At 46.9% G+C, this 18,405-nt stretch overlaps 1 protein-coding gene and 1 long non-coding RNA gene across 9 annotated transcripts in view; both read right to left on the bottom strand.

Annotated features, from left to right (window-relative positions):
- The window catches only part of MTSS1 (MTSS I-BAR domain containing 1), a 162,134-nt gene extending 152,492 nt beyond the window's left edge, over window positions 1-9,642 (bottom strand). For all 8 annotated transcript variants that reach the window (XM_042254143.1, XM_027972910.2, XM_004011648.5 and 5 more), the window contains exon 1: window positions 9,077-9,642. In XM_042254143.1, the coding sequence (XP_042110077.1) occupies window positions 9,077-9,148 (72 nt within the window). In that variant the 5' untranslated portion in view covers window positions 9,149-9,642. The remainder of the gene's footprint in view (window positions 1-9,076) is intronic.
- Window positions 9,643-10,974: 1,332 nt separating this feature from the next.
- On the bottom strand, window positions 10,975-17,987 carry LOC121820383 (uncharacterized). Its single transcript, XR_006060900.2, has 3 exons — window positions 17,876-17,987; window positions 16,099-16,171; window positions 10,975-16,001 (listed from the first exon to the last, which is right to left on the bottom strand). It is a non-coding gene; the product is annotated as an uncharacterized LOC121820383 (long non-coding RNA).
- Window positions 17,988-18,405: the final 418 nt, after the last annotated feature.

Here is an 18,405-nt window from a genome sequence, read left to right as displayed (position 1 = left end):
GCCAAGTCTTGGGAAGGGACAGAAGCCAGTACAAAGCTGTTGGTAAAACAGAGACTAGAGGCAAATGAGACTGCTTCTCAGGGTGCTTACTTCAGAAAAAGAAGGTGCAACTCAAACAAGGTGGACAGGAAAAGACGGCCAGTACAAAGCAACCATCTCTCCTTACACTGGTGTAAACATCTGTAAAAGGCTTTTTTATTTTAAGCATTAAAGGCCCTGAGGACCTCAGCCAGGCACCCGGGTCTTCCCTACCTTTACAGAAGATTTGCAAATAGAAAAATGCCAATAGGCCCTGCTGAGCCAGATGAGGTTATAATGAACTCCGGAGTGATTTATATACCTAGTAAGAAGGAAAAAAAAAAAAATTCAACTTCTCCATTTCCTGCAACTTCATTTGCAAGTTCTAAATACAGCTCAGTAAAGGGTGGGGTCTTGTTTGCCCCAAGAAGTAGTGGAGATAATTACTGATTTCAAAACTACAGAACACTTCATTACCAAATCTGCAAGACAGAATATAACCACAGCGAACATCTTAGTCAGACATGGTGCAAAGCCCTTTAACAAATACAATCTCATTTCAGAATCCCCACAACAACATTGTAAAGATGGGCACTTTATGAGACCCATTTCATAGAAGAGGAAAATGAGGCTCAGAGAGATGAAGAAATTGGCCCACAGGATTCAAAACCAAATCTCTCTGCCATTTCCTTCTCCCCATGGAGAAGGAAATGGCAACCTACTCCAGTATTCTAGCCTGAGAATCCCATGGACTGTAGACTGTCAGGCTCCTCTGTCCATGGGGTGGCAAAAGTTGGACACAACTTAGCAACTAAACCACCTCTCTGCCTCCAAGTTCAGCAGTAGCTCCAGAATTTCCATAGAAGGGGTTTAGGGGCAATGGTGTGGCCAGAATGAATAGGATATGAGCAGGGAGCTGTGCTGCTGAGCAAGCACTGTTTTCACTCGGATGCCATGTTATAGATCCATGCTGTCCAATATGGTAGCCATCAGCCACATAACTCTTGAAACAAATAGCAAGTAAATAAAATTTAAAAATCAGTTCCTCGGTTGCACAAGCCACACTTCAAGTGCTCAAGAGTCACATGAGGCTAGTGCTTAGTGTATCTGACGACTTCCATGATAATATAAAATCGTACTGGACAGGACTATTATGGATCAACTAAAAACACCCAAGGATTCTAAAGATGCTTTTATCCTGTTGCTATTTTTTAAAATTTATTCACTTCAATGTTTCACTATAAATTTATTTTTGTTAATTGCAGTAAATACACAACATTGACCATCCTGAAGCTGGGTAGTGTTAAGTAGATTCTCACTGCTGTGTCACCATGGAAAGACACTTTTACTCAGGCTAGGTTGAGAAAACATGTCAAGGGTGCTCAGACTGTGTATAGCTGGGGGTACTTTAAAAAATCCTAGAGCCCAGGGTGTACCCCAGAGGCACTGAATCAGACCCTCTGGGGAGTAGGGTCCCAGGTATCAATGTCTTATGGCTCCCAAGGAATCCAACGCATTCATCGCTGTAGCCTTGTCCGTTCTACCAAAAGGGGCACAAAACTGCCTCTTCCTCCTCTGGCCAGACCCACCTCTCCGCCCCCTGCAGACCCCTGCCTGGGGGAGGTGGTGGGGAAGCGAGGCTCAGGCCAAACCCACCATCCACCTCTAGGACTTGGGAGGCGGCTGGTGCTGACCCAGCTAATACTTTCACTGCTGTCCAAATTCTTCAAGGGAAAGAAAGCAAATAAAAAGACACAGAGCTCAAAAGGCACTCCATTGATTTTTTTTTTTCTTCCACCCACTTAAACTAGACAGGAAAAGAAAAACCACTTAGACACTATGATGGAGGTCATATGTGCCAAGAAATCGGCACAGAAGGGAGGTTTTCTTGGTGAATTCCATCAACTTCCCCCAAACACAGTCTTGCCACGGCTCAACCGACTCAACCCAACTGGAGGGTGACAAGGAAATAATTCAATACAGAAAGTCCTTTTACAAGAGAGTTCCAGGGCTGGACACAAAGTGAATTCAAGGCAAGGTGTTCTCATTGAGGAGCTACTGAACTTTGGGTAAATTTACTTAATTCATGTAATTGAGGGTACCGACAAACATAGTCACCCAACCTCAGGGACCAATGGGCTCCATGGACATATAAAGGTGGCCCTCTGGTCAGTCATGGAGAAGACCATAGGGGCTGTGTATGGGGACAAGGACAGAAGCCAAGATTGGGGGTAACTTTTCCTTCTAGGAAGCCAGGAGGAGGGGAGGAGAGAGAAAGATAGGTTGTATCAGAGAAGACTGGTAAGGAGGAGGATCAGGGAAGCCACAACATGTTGATATATTACAAATTAAACCATCTCCACAAAAGTGACAGCCAGATGGGAGCCTCCCACCCCCATCTCCACTCCCTCCGCCCTGAGTCCTCCCAGAGTCTCAGCTCAGGTCCATACCCCCAGGCTGGCTCTGGGCTGCAGGAGCTGCTATGTGACCCCGATTCCTTGCTAGGTTCTCCTGCGGGACTCAGGCAAGTGAAATGCTGCCTTCTAGAAACTCATCCACAGCCCCCTCTCTACCTTAGGCATGCTCTAAAAGCTCCAGCTTTAGGGTCAAATAGACCAAGGTCTGAATGCCAGTCTGCCTCACCAAGGCGTTAAACAAATGACCAACTCAAAGTCTCAATTTTCTCAACTTTAACGTGGGGGTGATGTGAGGAGGATGACAGGAAATCCTGGTACATAATAGATTCTCACTGAGTCCCTTCCAGCCCCCTGTTCACTACGTGCAATAAATACAGTTGCTGTTGTCTAGTGGCTGAGTCATGTCCGACTCTTTTGCGACCTCATGGACTGCAGCCCCGCCAGGCTTTTCTGACCATGGGATTTCCCAGCCAAGAATACTGGAGTGGGTTGCCATTTCCTTCTCTAGGGGATCTTCCCGACCCAGGGATCAAACCTGAGTCTCCTGATTGGCACAAGGATTCTTTACCACTGAGCCACCAGGGGAACCCAAACAAACACAAAGCACCTGTATGCCAGGTGGCACCCCAGAACATCTTCAACTGGGAAGCAGCAAATGACACAGCCCCAAGCCAAGGTCTTCCCTGGGCTAAGATGTAGGAAACACTAATAATGTTGAGGGGGTTGGCTTTATTTGGCAGGGGTGGTGGGGGGGGGTGTGATTGTAACACGTATGTGTGTGCGTGATACAGACTCAGATGAACCCTTCCACAGTCTCCAGCTCATTCAAGGGAAAACCTTGGCAGTCAAATACAATGCGCTTCCTCAGTGCTCATCCAATTAATTTATTCCATTTGTCTCTCCAGTTTGCTACTTAATAAGGACATATCAGCAGTGCAATCTGAAAATCTGAGTTAAACGGCTTCAGGCATCACGGTTCCCTCTCAGGGTCCCAAATGTGGCCTGTCTGCTGTCCTACGCAGCTGAACCTGCCCTGTAGCTTTTGTTTGGCTCGGGGAGAGGTATTTCTCTGTTTTTGCAAAGGTGTGGGTTTTAGGAGAAAGTGTCCTGAAGGCAATTCCGAGAAGTAATGGCAAACTCAAACGGATCTCATTTTCCCATACCCGATCTGAATATCTAAATGGTCTTGCTATAGAAGGAATCTGGCCAGCTCTTGCTCATCCCTGGGAAGATGGAAAGGGCCTAGATGAAAATTACAGATAAAGAGCCTAATGAATCAATAGTTTCAACCTTTTCACCCTCCAAGCACTTTAAAGACCTCAAGTGAGCTGGCCAAATTGACACTGTTTTAGTTTTTTCTTTCTCTCTACCCCAAGAGGCAAAAAAGAGTTTGAAGGCTAAAAGGTCAGCAGCAGAGTATGCATGGGACATACTTGTAGCAAAAAATTGTTCACTGTCTCTCTGAAATACAAACTGAACTAGGGACCCTGTATCTTTACTTGCTGAAAATACAGCATCAAGCTCAACACTTGTGACGACACCAATGCTTGATCGATACTGTAGGACTGTGAGTACACGTTACTCTCATTAAGAACTAAATGATGGGACTTTCCTGGCAGTTCAGTGGTTAAGTCTCCACACTTCCACTTAAGGATCATGGGTTCAATCCCTGGTCAGGAATATCCCACATACCACATGGCATGGCCATAAAATAAATAAAATTACTCTCTTAAAAAATATAAATAAAAATTGGAAAAAAGAAAGAACTAAGTGATCGCTGAACTGGGCAAAATTCAAAGTCAGCCTACCTTCCATGCAAACTGTGACTAAGAATGACCTTCTTTCAACTCATTACCAACTAGGATCTCAGAATACAAAGGTTCATAGAATCAAACAAGTTCTAAACAATCTGGTTAAATATGATGAATAAGGGATTCTCCCCCACAGAGATGCTCAAACCAAGACCAAAAAAAAAGACTTCTTCCCAAACTGGAACAAGAAAAATTACACCTAAAAACCCTTGGAGATTGATCTACAGAGAGCAAACCCTGTATCTCTGAACAGGCACCATTCCCGGCAGTTCCCTGCTGCCGGTTTTATGACATCTTTACTTCTCTTCCTTCTCCCAGAGGCCTATACTGAGGAAGCTGTAAAAGCCTGGGCAAACACAGCCATTTGCTAAGAGAAAAAGCAACGTGGGGCCCATCTGTACTTTACAAGGGCTTGGCTTGTCTGTCTTTGCATATCACCATTTACGGAGCAGCCCACCTCCCTCAGAGACCAGGCCACTGGCGGAGGCCTCGGGTGGACTTTCAGTATCTTTCTAGAGAAAACTTTTTTTTTCCCTTCTTTTGAAAGAGTCAAACGGAAGTCCGACAGGGGCTGACCAATGTCCTTTCCCAGGCTGAACTACCAGCCCCTCCTTTACGGCCACCATACTGAATTGAACTGGACAAGCAGCTCTCGAAGGGCAGCCTTGGCCCCTCCACCGCCCAGCAAAAGGCCTTCCACACAGCAGGCCTTCAACAAACCCTGAGGAAGTGAGCCTCTTGTCTGACAGCAACCCCAAAACAAAACAGTAAGAGGTGGGGGGTGGCGGAGAAAACCCTGAAATCATTATCCAGCCCTGGATTCACGGCTCACATTCTTGATCTTGTGATAAGTAAGGGAAAATAGCATGATGTGTCTTCGAACCACAAAAGATTTCCATGGAATTCAAGAAGTCCCTTTAGCCGGTCTAATTTTAGGTAGAATTTAGGAGAGGAGGATACTGGTGGCAAACAGAAGTGGGGGGCAGTGGAAGAAAATTGAACAAGGCCCCTATTCTGCTCGGCACAGGTGCTGGTAACAGGATACCCCTGTCTAAAGTGAGATGTGGGTGGGGAACTCAAGGTGGGGTTGGGTATTCTTTCACCCCCAGTCACATTATATAACCCCAAACATACTCTCCAATCCAGTACAAAGTTCTCGCTGCATTCGGGCCCCACACAGCTCCTAACATGCTGACTCTTGAGCAACAAAGCAGAGGAAAATATGTGATTTTAGCATCCAACTTCTTGTTTTTTTAACTAAGTTAATTATTAAAAAAAAAAAAAGACAGACATCAACAGAGTGAACTGACCTCAAGTTTGGCCAGGGTCTCCTGGTCTTAGAAGCTTTCCAAACATCACCGAATTCTACATGCCGGTTCAATTACTTAACTAAAAAGATTTTCAAATACAAATCTTAGGTCAGTACGTTGTACACCTGAAACTAATGTTACGTGTCACAGCTCAATTTTAAGGAAAGTAATGGCACAGATCTGCTGTTTGAAGCATTAGCTGTGTTTCTTGGGACTTGGAGAGAAATTCCAAAAAGATTTCAGGATCAACTAATTTAGTCAACAGGGTTGAAACACCAGAAGTCAGTCATCTGGCCTTCCACAGTTGCTTCCAAGCTACAGTTCCCCTAGACGAACTGCCGATGGGCCCGTGCCTCCAGCCACATGAATCCTGTCTCTCCTTCCCTCTGGGACCAGCTCACATCAGATGACTTGATTTATGTGGAAAGGCAGCCAGTAAGCGATTTTGCACACCACCATTCATTAGTGACCACCACAGTAGGGTGGAAGAAAGGGAAAAAACACAAGGTTTCCTCTCATCAAGGAATCAATAAGTTATTTAACAGCTGCTGTGGGATCCCAGTGGAAGAAAACGAAGGGTTTCTTCACTGCTCCCGTCCCCCTGAAAAGGACACAACGCACACCCTGACAGCCCAGGACTTAGCCAGATGAAGGATCGTTAGAAGAAAGCAGAAAGAATCCTCCCCAGCTTTTCCATGTCTTGAGGTTCTTTGGTTTGGGAAGATGGATGGGGCTAAGCCTTGAAATTACTCCATTTTTTGTTGTTTTCTTTTTTTTTTTTCCTCCAAAGAGGAAATTGACTCCCTTCCTGTGTTGCTGTACATTTTGGAGAATCAAATGCTACTTTAAAACAAAAATTTTTTTCCTTACCCTTTCCTCACCCCACTTTAACATCACTTCTGAGAAAATAACCTAAAAATGTTCTCAAGATGGCATTTCAAATGAGCTTCCAAAACGTATATGTGTCCTTCACAGCAAACAGAAAGGGGACCACAAGCGTCGTAAACGTATTGTGGGAGTTCAAGAAAAAAGCAGGTCCTTAGAAAGACAGCCCACTTCAGATATTAAAAAGTGACTTTTATTGCTGACAACTTCATGCGTAAGCATACCACACAACACTACATGCCCAAATTTTAAAATTCCCCTTTAAAATGTCACTGCCTTCTAATCCACGAAGAAGTCTTTTCCAAAGAAAACTCCATGAAAAACACTCTGCAACTGTCTTAGGCATAAACAATCACGGAAATTAGACACCCCCCCCTTTCCCCTCATCTCTCTACTCCCCAAAAGTCTGAAATTCTGCAGATCTCAAGGCATGTTTTCGTCTTCCACTCCACTTCACTTTGAAAACCTTTGACTGACAAAACAAAATAAACCTTTAAAATAAATGTCTTCCCAACAGGATGTTGAACAAACCCGACTCAATTCAGAGAAAGAGCTCAGGAACCACAAACTATAGATCCAGCACTCAAAGGGTATTAAATAAGTCTTTATTTTTAACTGGAATCTTGTGGAAGGAGAAGCACGCCACGTTAGCACCCATCCCCAGCCAGAAGGCACTGCAGGGCAGCCAGGACACATCAGGCGCCCGCCCTGAAGTGGGTTACTTTCGAAGGGCTTGGGATTCCAACCCATAAGAACTGAGCCTGGATTCTGGATTAATGAACAAAGAGGAGAAAAAAATCAGGTGTGAACACACTGAGACTGCAGTGGGGACCCAGTAGGTCACTGGGTCCGCGTTATACAGAGGGACTAGAAACATCCATTTCTCTCCTCCAAAACACACAAGCAGTTCTCCCAACCCGTCTCAAATTCTTCCCCTGGTGATCATAATCCACGTGTGCCTCCAACCAAATCTTGTTTGATTACAAGGCCTGTAGACTTCACTTAACAAGAAATATCCCAGAGTCCACAGAGGGAACCAAGCTTTGTCTCAATTATTCAATGGGGGTTGGGGGCAAAGGAATGAAAGCGCTGTCTTTGAACAGGACATAATCCATCTAATTCCAACGGGCTGGATTAGAGGCATTCCTGGGCAAGCGAGGTCGCTGAACAGAATGCTCCACGAATGTCAATTTCTGACAAAAGGCACAGGCTCTGCAGGAGGATTTCAAAATGGACCAGACCAGGACGCAGGCACCTTGGCAAAGTTCACCCTGGGCGAGGTGGCAGTTGGTGCTAAGAGGAGAAAACAGGCCGTGACAGCTGAGCATTCCTTCCCAAAGTCCATCTCCCAGGCGGAAACCCTCTCCAAACCTTACATTTCAACAGACAAAAGCACCTCCAGACGTGCAGGCAGCGGCTGAAGAGGGGCTGTCCACACCCACTCGCTGCACAGCTTTCCAAACCTGCCCACTCGTTTTGGAAGCAGAGCTTTTAATTAAACACCACCTCCCCGGATCTGTTGAGGCAAACTGGGGCTGGGCTAGAGCCAAAGAGAAGCTCCCTAAATACACATGAAAAAAAAAATTCCCCCCACCGCCCCCAATTCCCACCTCCAGCCAGCTCGCGCGGCTGGTTATATTTCCTTTAGATTAGTAAGTAACACAGGGCCCTGGTCTATCTCTATGCACAGAAAATCCACATTCAAGGATCAGGTTATCCCCAGTCCCACCCTTCGCAGGAAAAAGCCTGGGTGTTGTTCCCCGCCCCCATCACACACACTCACGCGCGCGCGGGCGGGCACGCGCGCACACGCGCACACACACACACACACACACACACACACGCACAGACACACACACACAGTCTTCACAATCCTTCCAAGAGAAAACCTGGTGTCTGTGCGTGTTAGGCGGGTCGGGGATACAGTTGTTTAAGATGCCCCAGTCCCGCCTTCGGGCTGGGAGCCTCAGTCTGGGGACGTGGGGTCCCCCGCAAGACTGCTCTGGGAACTTCTGCTCCACACCCCAGGGGAGGGCCGAGGGGAGGCACGAAAACCCTAACCAGCTTTGGAAGAGCCTAATTAATACCTAATTTGCTCAGATCGCCCCCAGGTGGACCTGAAAGACCACGAGCGAGAGGGAGGTCTCCTTCCCAGTCTCTCGGGCTGGGGGGCTCCTTCTCACAGCTGGGCAGAGCCCCTCCCCTCTCCCCACCACCGCGCCAGGCGCCCCCTCCCGTACCCTGGGGAATCAGGTGTCCGCCCAAGCATCCACCCCCTGCGGGTCGCAGACACTCAGACCAGCGACAGACAATGGAAAACTTGGAGCCAGGGCCCCGGGCCCCCAGGGAAATGAGATGATGCGGTCCCCTGGGACAATGAGCGGGAGCGGGCAGGGACCATCAGATAAAGCTCCCCACCCCTCGTCCCCACCGAGAGAAGCCGTCCGCTCGGTGACCCAGCAGAACCCAGAGCGGCGCCCCGGGTGAGCAGGTGACACCCGGGCCAGAGCGCTCTCGCAGGTGGCCGGCGGCCACGGCGCAGGCAAGGGCCGGGCGGCTGGCCCGGGGCGGAGGCGAAGACTCGCGGCGAGGTCAGAGCGCAGCGGCGGCCGCAGCCGCTCACCCGGCGTCCTACCTTCATGTCGCTAATGATGGTCTGGAAGAGGCCTCCGAGCGCGCTGCATTCCTTCTCAATCACAGCCTCCATTTTCCCGGCGCGGGCAGGGGCAGGACACACACTTGGAGCCGCCTGGACTGTGCGCGGGGCCGGGGATCTCTCACCCCGGGAGGAATTTCACCGTCCGAGTGACCCACCTCCGACTCGCAGCCTCTTCTGCAAAGAGGACGAAATGCCCGAGATCGACTGTTCTCTCCCCAAAATAATACTAAAATATTTTTAAAGCCAACCCGCTCCGTAGGGCGCCTACAGGCAGCGCTCCGCTCCTGGCCTTAAAAATGCCCGGAGAAGACTGACAATCAGGCCACCACTGGTGCCCACGACAGAAACGGCAAAGCCCATCTTGAAGCAGAGAAAATCGCCCGCTGACCAGGGGCCAGCGCCATTTCAAAATGCAAGATTTTCTAATTTAACTGATGTTTCTGAAATGAAACAAAAAAAAATCGCCCAAGAGCAGATCGGGTCTGCTCGCGGAGCCCTGATCTGTTGCTAGCAGCCGCGGCCGCCGCCTCCTTTTCTGTCCTGCGCGCCCAGCCCCAGCGCTCGCTACAGCTCGGCTCTTGCGGACGTTCGCAGGGGCGCACGCGCGCTCGCGGCCTTGCGTCCGCGGGGAGGCGCGGGGAGGGCGCGCATACGGGGCCGCGCGGCCGCCGCACGCGGGCGGGGCTGGGAGCGCGTGCCCGGGAGGCGCGTGGGGCGCCGGCCGCAGAATAGAGCCGGCAGGCGCGCGGGCGGTGCGGGGAAGATCCAATCCCCGCGGGAGCCTCCTCCGCCCAGCACCCGCCCCCCGCCTCCCCTGGGCCGCGGGTCGCAGAGCCGAGAGGGAGTGTCAGCACGCGGCTGGTCTAGCGCCCACACCACAATGGCTGCGAGCGCCTGGCACGGAGGGTGCAGCCGTCGGCCTCGGGGACTTGCACGGTGGCACGATTAGCGCAGTACCTTGCAACTAGGGAGCGCTCGGTAGGGCGGGAAAACTGCCGCTACTGCTGTTGCTGCTGCAGGCTTCTAAGAGGCCCGTTCTCTGCTATCAGGACTGCAGAGCCAAGTCACTATTGCAAGCAGCCAAATACGTAATTAGGAAGAGTTCGGGGGCGTATCCTGCAGCGAGATGCCGAGTTCAGTAAGTTGCAGGATTATGGGAAAGTGGATTGATTTTGCTATTGCAAAATAAATGGCATTGCGCTTCTCTGTCCTGCTCGTCAGTTTATGGAGATTGCTGACTGCCCCTGACTTGGGCGGTGGTTTTTCAAGCGGTCTGAGAACATCCGGGTGGTGGTGGTACTGCAGAGAGCCCCGCTGGGAGTTTTAACCTGGAAATGGTACCAAAGAACTCAGGTTGATTTGGGAGCTGGTGGTTTGTTTTCCCAACTCCACCGCCTAACCACGCAACCAGATCTGTCATTTAGATCAACACCAAATAGACAAGGAGGAGGGGAGTCAAATGAGTAGATTTGCAAAGACCTGAAAACAAGCCCCCAGGTCTGGGCTGTTCCTTGACCCTTGAAGCACAAAGCTGTTCCCTTGTTTGAAGCACAAAGCAGGAGGAAAGGTGGGAGAGGGTAACAAAAGAAACTGCAAAATGCTGTACAGGCTCCTAGCAGACTCAGAACTAGGAAAAGATCTGGCTTTGCAAACTGCGTGAACCAAAGCGATGCATGGAGCTGTAGAAGATAATTTTCCTCTGGGCCACCCTGCCCCATTCTTAGTCATCGTCTCTCTCTCCACCCCTGTTCCCCAAGTCATGAGTGTTACTGCTAGAATTAGCTCATCTCTTGGGCAACCCCCTGGATCCTGTCCCCAAGGTCACTTGGATGCATAACTCTCATCTTCACCTTGGCAATAACCTTGACACATAGTTTGCTTTTGATCATTATCATTATTATGATTTCAATACTATCAGTATATCAGAATCACTGCTTGTAGGGCCAGATTGCCTGGGTTCAAGCTCCGGGTGAAAACCAATTCATGGTATGCGCTTTGGCCATACTAAATGGGCCTCAGTTTCTTCACCTGCAAATGGGGATAAAGGGAGCATCAACCGCATAGGGCTGTTCTGAGTTTTACCTGCACTGTTATACATAAAGCATTTAGACTAGTTCCTGGCCTATAGTAAATAAGCACTCAATAAATCTCATCAACAGAAATAGATTCACTGCAGCACTGTTCACAATAGCCAAGATGTGGGAACAACCTAAATGTCCATGACAGTTAAACTGATAAAGAAAATGTAGTCTGTACACACAATGAGACATTAACCTTAAAAAGGAAGGAAATCCCAGGATTTCCCTGACTCTATGCTGCCAATGCCGGGGGTGCAGATTCAATCCCTGGTCAGGGAAATAAGATCCCATATACCTCGAGGCCAAAAGATAAAAATAAATAAACCTTTTATTTTTTTTTTTCCTTTTTCTTTTATTTTTATTTTTTTAATTTTAAAATCTTTAATTCTTACATGGAGTATTACTCAGCAGTTAAAAAGAATTCATTTGAATCAGTTCTGATGAGATGGATGAAACTGGAGCCGATTATACAGAGTGAAGTAAGCCAGAAAGAAAAACACCAATACAGTATACTAACACATATATATGGAATTTAGGAAGATGGCAATGACGACCCTGTATGCAAGACAGGGAAAGAGACATAAATAAACCTTTTAAAAGAAGGAAATCCTGCATTATGGGACAACATGGATTAGACCAAGGACATTATGCTAAGTGACAAGACACAGCTAAGTCAGAGGACAAATACTTCGCAATTCCACTCATATGAAGTGTGTAAACTTGTCAAGCTCATCTAATTGGAGAGAAAAGAATGCTGGTCACCAGGAGCTGGGGGTGGGGGCATGGGGAGTTTCTAATCAATGATCATGAAATCTCAGCTATGCAGGACAAACAACTTCCAGAGGTCTGTTGCACAACACTGCTTATAATTAACCATGCCATATTGTACACTTTAAAATCTGTCAGGCGGGTAGATCAAATGTGAAGCGTTCCTACCACAATGAAATAAAATTTGAGAAAGAAGTAGGGACCAGGTCAAGGGTCATTCTCAGCCTGATCCCAGAGTACATGTCGCAAGCCTATAATGTTGGCATGCTGTCCCACTGACATGGCTGAGGGCCTACTGTACACAGTCTAGGTGTTTTACCTGTATTATATCTAATCATCACCACAGACTTGAGAAGAAGGTGGTCAATCGAGCCTTTATTTTACTGTTGGAAAGTGGCAGGCAGGACTCCAGCTGTGGATGGCTGACTCCAATACCTGAGGTGTTCCTTCTATCCAGTCTCCAACCCTCCTGGGCTAGAGCCCCACGCCTAAGCCCAAGGACCCTGCAGCCGGCTTTCCTGCCACATGCCTGCATTTAGATGCCCCCAAAGCCCCAACTTGAGCGGTGTTTCCCAAAGCTCACCTCTTTTGCCTCCTTATTCTTTGGCTCTACGCTGGCCACGGATCTGAGAGGCAGGCCCTTGTCTTTCACAACAAAGTGAACCATCCCAAATCACCTTGAGAGGGAGTCTGGGAGTTTCCACAAGGCAGGAAAAGCCTAGAGGTGAGACAATAACACTTGGCATTTTTAATAAGGTGAGTCTGAGAAACGGAGGGATTATGAGCAGGAAAATAACAAAGTCAGACTGACACCCCCTACATGACATGCTTTCCCCCATGTTTGAGCATCCCTCTAAGTTTTTCTGTCTTCAAAACACCCAACACTCACTGAGCAGGCATCAAGATTTTATTAACATGCAATTTGTCCCAGGAGTATTTGCTTGTTTTTTAATAACTCTTAGGAGGAGGAACACAAAGTAATGAATCTACTGGAGGAATTTCAACTCCCCTGATCTTGGGAAGGAGAGTTGGGAAGGCAAGGAAGTCTTCCCCAAGCAGTGCCCATCACCCTCCTTGGACTAGGGTGTGCACCACCATCTCCTGGCTCTGTGACCTCGGGGACACTGTATGATCTCTGCAGCCAGCCTCTTGGGAGTTCCTAACCCATGGGCCTATTACCCTGTAATGCCTCACACCACAGTTCCCTTCCCTCCCAGATGTGAGTCCTAGCCTTAGGTGCATGAGCTGCACAAGGGCCTGGCGTTGTTCTCAAACTTGGCAATTGACATGCCATGGGGGAATTTTAAAACACCCATGCCTGGGCTCCACTCCCACAGGAGCCTGACTTAACTGGTCTATGGCCTGGACCTCAGGACTTTAAAGTCTCCCAGACAAGTCTAATGTACAGCAAATTTAAGACCCCTGATCTAAGGAAATTGAACAGAAGATACCCATGCCCAGGTCCTACCTCTAAATAACTAGAGTCTCTGGGGACTGGGATCCAGAATTTTTTTAATGTATCATACAGATTTCATTCCATCTTCTTAAAAGGATGTATAGGCATGTGTGTATGTGTGTATCTTGTCACTATTTGCCTTACATAAATGAGATAACATCACACACACACACACACACACACACACACACACACACACACACGCACATTTCTGGACCTTGTAAGTAACACTTTTATTAGCACCTCTTGCTATCAACAATTCCTGGAGAAATCCCTCCAGGTCAGTTAATATTGTCCTACTAGGTTCTTTAGTCACTTTCACTTTAAAAAAAATTTTTTGATGAAACTTCAGAGGTACAGAAACAGTACAAGGGGAGTGCAGCTCTTCTCCATCTCTCTTCATTGACTCCCCAAATGATAACCCATTATGGTATTTGCTCCAGGCCTAGGTGTGGTTTACAGCCTTCTCAGCTGATTCTAGTGTGCGACTAGATTGTATGTGAGGCCCCCAGTTTGCTGTGAGACTTCAGGCAATGTTAGTAAAACCCCTGACCGTTGTGAGGGGTCTTTGCATTAGAGGGTGCTGTGCGAGGTGGTTGAATGGATAGGCTCAGAAACAGACTGCCTGGCTTTGAATTCTGGCTCATCTTCGTCCTTTTCTGTGCCTCAATTTCCTCATCTGTAAAACAGATCATGGAAATACAAGGCGTTAAGGCTAAATGAGGCCTAAATGGCATTACTTTGTCTAATACTTGGCACATAGTAAGTAGTCAATAAAGGCTAGTTATTAATATTTTTTAAAGATTTTGGCCATGAAGCATGCAGAATCTTAGTTCCCTGACTAAGAATCGAACCCCAGGCCCCCTACAGTGGAAGCATGAGGGCGTAAGCACTAGAGCGCCAGGGAATTTTCAAGTTATTAAAACATATTAATCATTAGCACAGCTCTTCTATGAAATAAAACTGGTTTAAGCTCACTCTCACGACCTCTAAGCAGAACTCTTTATGAGGCCAGAGCCACCAAATCCCTTGAAAAGCTGAGGAGTTGTCAGTACATTAACGGCTTCCCTGGTGGCTCAGTCGTAAAGAATCACCTACAATGCAGGAGTCGGAGATGTGGATTCAGGAAGATCCCCTAGAAGAGGGCATAGCAACCCACTCCAGTATTCTTGCCTGGAGAATCCCATAGACAGAGGAGATTGACAGGCCACAGTCCATAGCGTCACAAAGAGTCAGACACAACTGAAGGAACTTTGCACGCACGCGGTATATCAAACTGTCTCAAATGTAGAGTCAGAACCCCTTTTGAAAATGAAACTAGCAAGAGTCAACAAGTCATATCTGTGGCAATGACTCACCTTGAGATGTTTGGGATGTGTTGGTGGATGGTGGCCTGGGAGACACTCAAATGTAACCTCAGTGTGCAGAACGTATCACAGGGGCAGGAAACTCATGAAAGAAGGTCTCACTTCATGGACTGATTGGCTGCCAGGCCAAATAATACTGGAACAGTAGGGTCACAAGCCCATGCCCACAGGGGTCAGGCAGCACACCTGAGTGAAGCAGGCCAGGTGGAAGTTCACCTGGTCAGGGAGACTGCCAAGCTCTGAAGAGCAAGTTCTCCTTCTAAGTCCAGCTGCTCCCCAGTCCAAGGCCAAATGGGGAAGGTGGGCCCTGAATTTCCACATATTCCAGTCCTTCTGGTAGAGCTGAAAGCTTGGAGCTTGATGAGAAGTTTGCCCAAATCAAAATATTTTAAAATTTCCCTGTTTTTAGAAACTCGCCTGGAGACCAGTGTGCAGCTTCTGGTCATGGAATCAAATACAGTAATTCCCCTACATATGAACAAGCTCTGTTCTAGGAGCACATTCTTTTCTTTTCTTTTCTTTTTTTAACGTATTTTTTAAAATTTATGTTTAACTGAAGAATAATTTCTTTAGAGTATTGTGTTGGTTTCTATCAAACATCAACATGAATCAGCCATAGGTTTACCCATATCCCCTTCCACTTGAGCATCCCTCCCACCCCTCTAAGTTCTTACCAAGCCCTGTTTGAGTTCCCTGAGTCATACAGCAAATTCCCACTGGTTATCTATTTTACATACAATAATATCTGGAGTTACTCTCTGCATACATCCCACCCTCTCCTTCCTTCCCCCTACCCAGTTGTGTCCATAAGTCTGTACATTCTTAAGTCAAACTTGTACGTAAGTCCAGCAAAGTTAGCCTGGGTACCCAAGTAACACAATCGGCTCCACAGTACCATATTGCAATAGGTTAATAATACTTTTTACAAAAATAATACATACATAAAAAACAAACATAAAAAATACAGAAAATGCTTTAAATCTTATGATATAGTATCTTGAAAAATACAATGGTACAGTACAACAACTGGCATATAGGGGCCTCTGACATCCTTCTCCTTATTTATATTTTCCCAAATGCGTGCTGACTACCAACCTGGCTTCCGAGTAGCCATCATATTAAGAACAGGGCTCCCAGGGGAGCTGATATCCCCATTGCATTTTTAGAACAAGAGTGTCCCAAGCCTGATCGCTTCTTCTTCTGAAGCTTAGCTTTTTCTGTTCCACACAACTCTGATGAGACAAAGGAACATTTTGTATGTAATATATGAGTTCTGGTTAGAGTAGCAATAAAAGAAGATGAGAAGCATATTATTTGAGAACACCCTACCTTTAATATACCATGCGAAGCAATTGAAAAACCGTCTAGTTATTTTTAATCAATCAGAGGCATCTGAGTTGACCTAGAAATGGAAAATATTACACGTTACACAAAACCCAACATTTTGTGATATAAACAGTCTGAAAAGGTGACTTCCAGTTTTTGTAGAGAGGCAGATTCTATAACCTGAAAGCCCTCCAGCTATGGCCGTGAAGACGCTCAAGGTACAATGTAACCAGAACCCTTTCAAATACAGGGCAGAGCTGGTATGAAAGAAAGGAAGTCCTCAGAGGCTGGAAGCAAAGAGGAAGATAACAACCAGCAGAGAATATGTGGAGCTGATGCCTCCATTGCCCTGGGAGGAGCCCTTGGTTTCAGTAATCCAGGGGCCCAGATGTTCACCCGCAAAAGGGGATCAGAAAAAGAGGCCCTGGACCAATACATCCTCCATGTATGAAGGATGCATAACTGAGAGCCCTCTTCAGAGTCAGAAAGCCCCCTCCCTCCTGCAACCACCCCCCACAATGGCACAGCTTCAAGGACAGGTGGACCAGGAAGCACTGTGCCTAGTAGGACAGGTAGCCGATGCCAAGTGTGATAGCCTTGGTTCAGGCTCTGAGTAGGGGGCCAAAAAGTGTACAATGAGAATGCGCAACGAGAGGCCTGCATCACAGCTGCGTTTGGAGTTTGGATTTGTTTTACCTTGAATAGATCCAAAATGCCCAACATAAGAATTATTGTGAAAACTTGTTACTGGCCTAAAATAATCCTGAGTAACCCAGCAGAAGCAACAGCGAAATGGCTCGGAGGGGACCCAGTTTCAATCAAGTCCTCATAGGATTCCCACACATAAAGGCCCTGGAATGAGTTCAGAATTCAAAAGTATACATTACATAAAGGAATAGATCGAGAGTCAGCAGACAGGGACTTCCCACCTTGCAATGCAGGGGACATGGGTTCCGTCCCTGAGTCGGGGAACTAAGATTCCCAATGCCTCAGAGCAACTAAGGCCAAGTGCTGAAACTACTGAGCCCACACAGCACAGCTAGAGTGTGTGTGCCACAAGGAAAGAGCCCACATGACTCAGCAAAGACCCCACGTGCCACAATTAAAGCCAGACACAAAGAAAGAAAATTTTAACAAAAGAGTCAGCGGACATAACTAATATCAAGATGTAACCCACAAGAGTTAAAGATAACCCAAGAGTCTGAGAGATAAGTATATCTAACATGGTTGAAATAAAGGAGGAAACAGAAGCGGAACATGCTTTTCCTCTTGGAAAAGCACTGTGGAAGAATTACGTTGACTGCCTAGTAATAAAAACTAAAATCATTGAAACTACCATGTGTATTTGAACTTTGTGAGGACAGGTTAGGACAGGTTAGAACTGAAAAGAGAATTTTTGATCAGAAAGATCAGAAGAAAGCACATAGAAATTAAAAAGTAGAAAATAGAAAAAAGAGGTTAGGAGACAAGGACATAAGGAGAATAAAAGTTAGAGAAAGAGGAGACAGGAAAACAGATATTTCAAGAGACGTTGGGTGAGAATTTTCCGCAGTTGATGAAATACGTAAATCCTCAGATTTAGGTAGCACATTACATTCTGAACAAGATAAACTCAATAAATATATATATTCTCATACTGAAAAATTGTAATTTCTGCTGTATACTCATTTCCTTCAAAGTGGTTAAAAAAAAACCTTACAATAATAAAAAATGAAACTGTTTTTACTGACCATCCTTGCTCCTGGAAAGTATAGTAAAATCACTTATTATCAGAACTTACTATCAGGGTTAACCACCATCTGCAGAAGCTGAAGGAGGGTTGGTACAACGGCCTTTTGGAAGAGATAGCGGTATCACTGTGCTGACCACACTTTTCCTTGTCAAATTTCTCTTTCAGGCTGTTTATCTGGGGTTTTGTATCAGCAGGGTACTGGCAGGAAACAGATGGCCCAGTGCAACTGAAAATGAAGGAAGTTTAAGAAAGAGACACGGGCAGGGCTGAAGGAAACCAGTGGGACTGTGCGGTTCCGGGGGCCAAGGCAGGATGCCACGGCCACTCCTGGGACTGAAAGGCAAGGAGGGCTGGAGCCTGCAGCCACACAGAGAGGGCCACCTGGTAGGAGCTGTCGGCTTCAGCAGAGTGAGGCAGCCAACCTGCCCTGCAGGGACCAAACCCCAATAGAAGCAGGACCCCTAGTTTGCTGAGGAGAGTTTGTTCACCTCCATTCTTCTGGTCATAGCGAACACCCTCTTCCAGCAACACAAGAGAAGACTGTACACGTGGACATAACCAGATGTCAACACCGAAAT

The sequence above is a fragment of the Ovis aries genome, chromosome 9 (assembly GCF_016772045.2).
Source record: "Ovis aries strain OAR_USU_Benz2616 breed Rambouillet chromosome 9, ARS-UI_Ramb_v3.0, whole genome shotgun sequence".
Lineage (NCBI taxonomy): Eukaryota > Metazoa > Chordata > Mammalia > Artiodactyla > Bovidae > Ovis > Ovis aries.
This window is presented reverse-complemented; position numbering and strand designations above follow the sequence as displayed.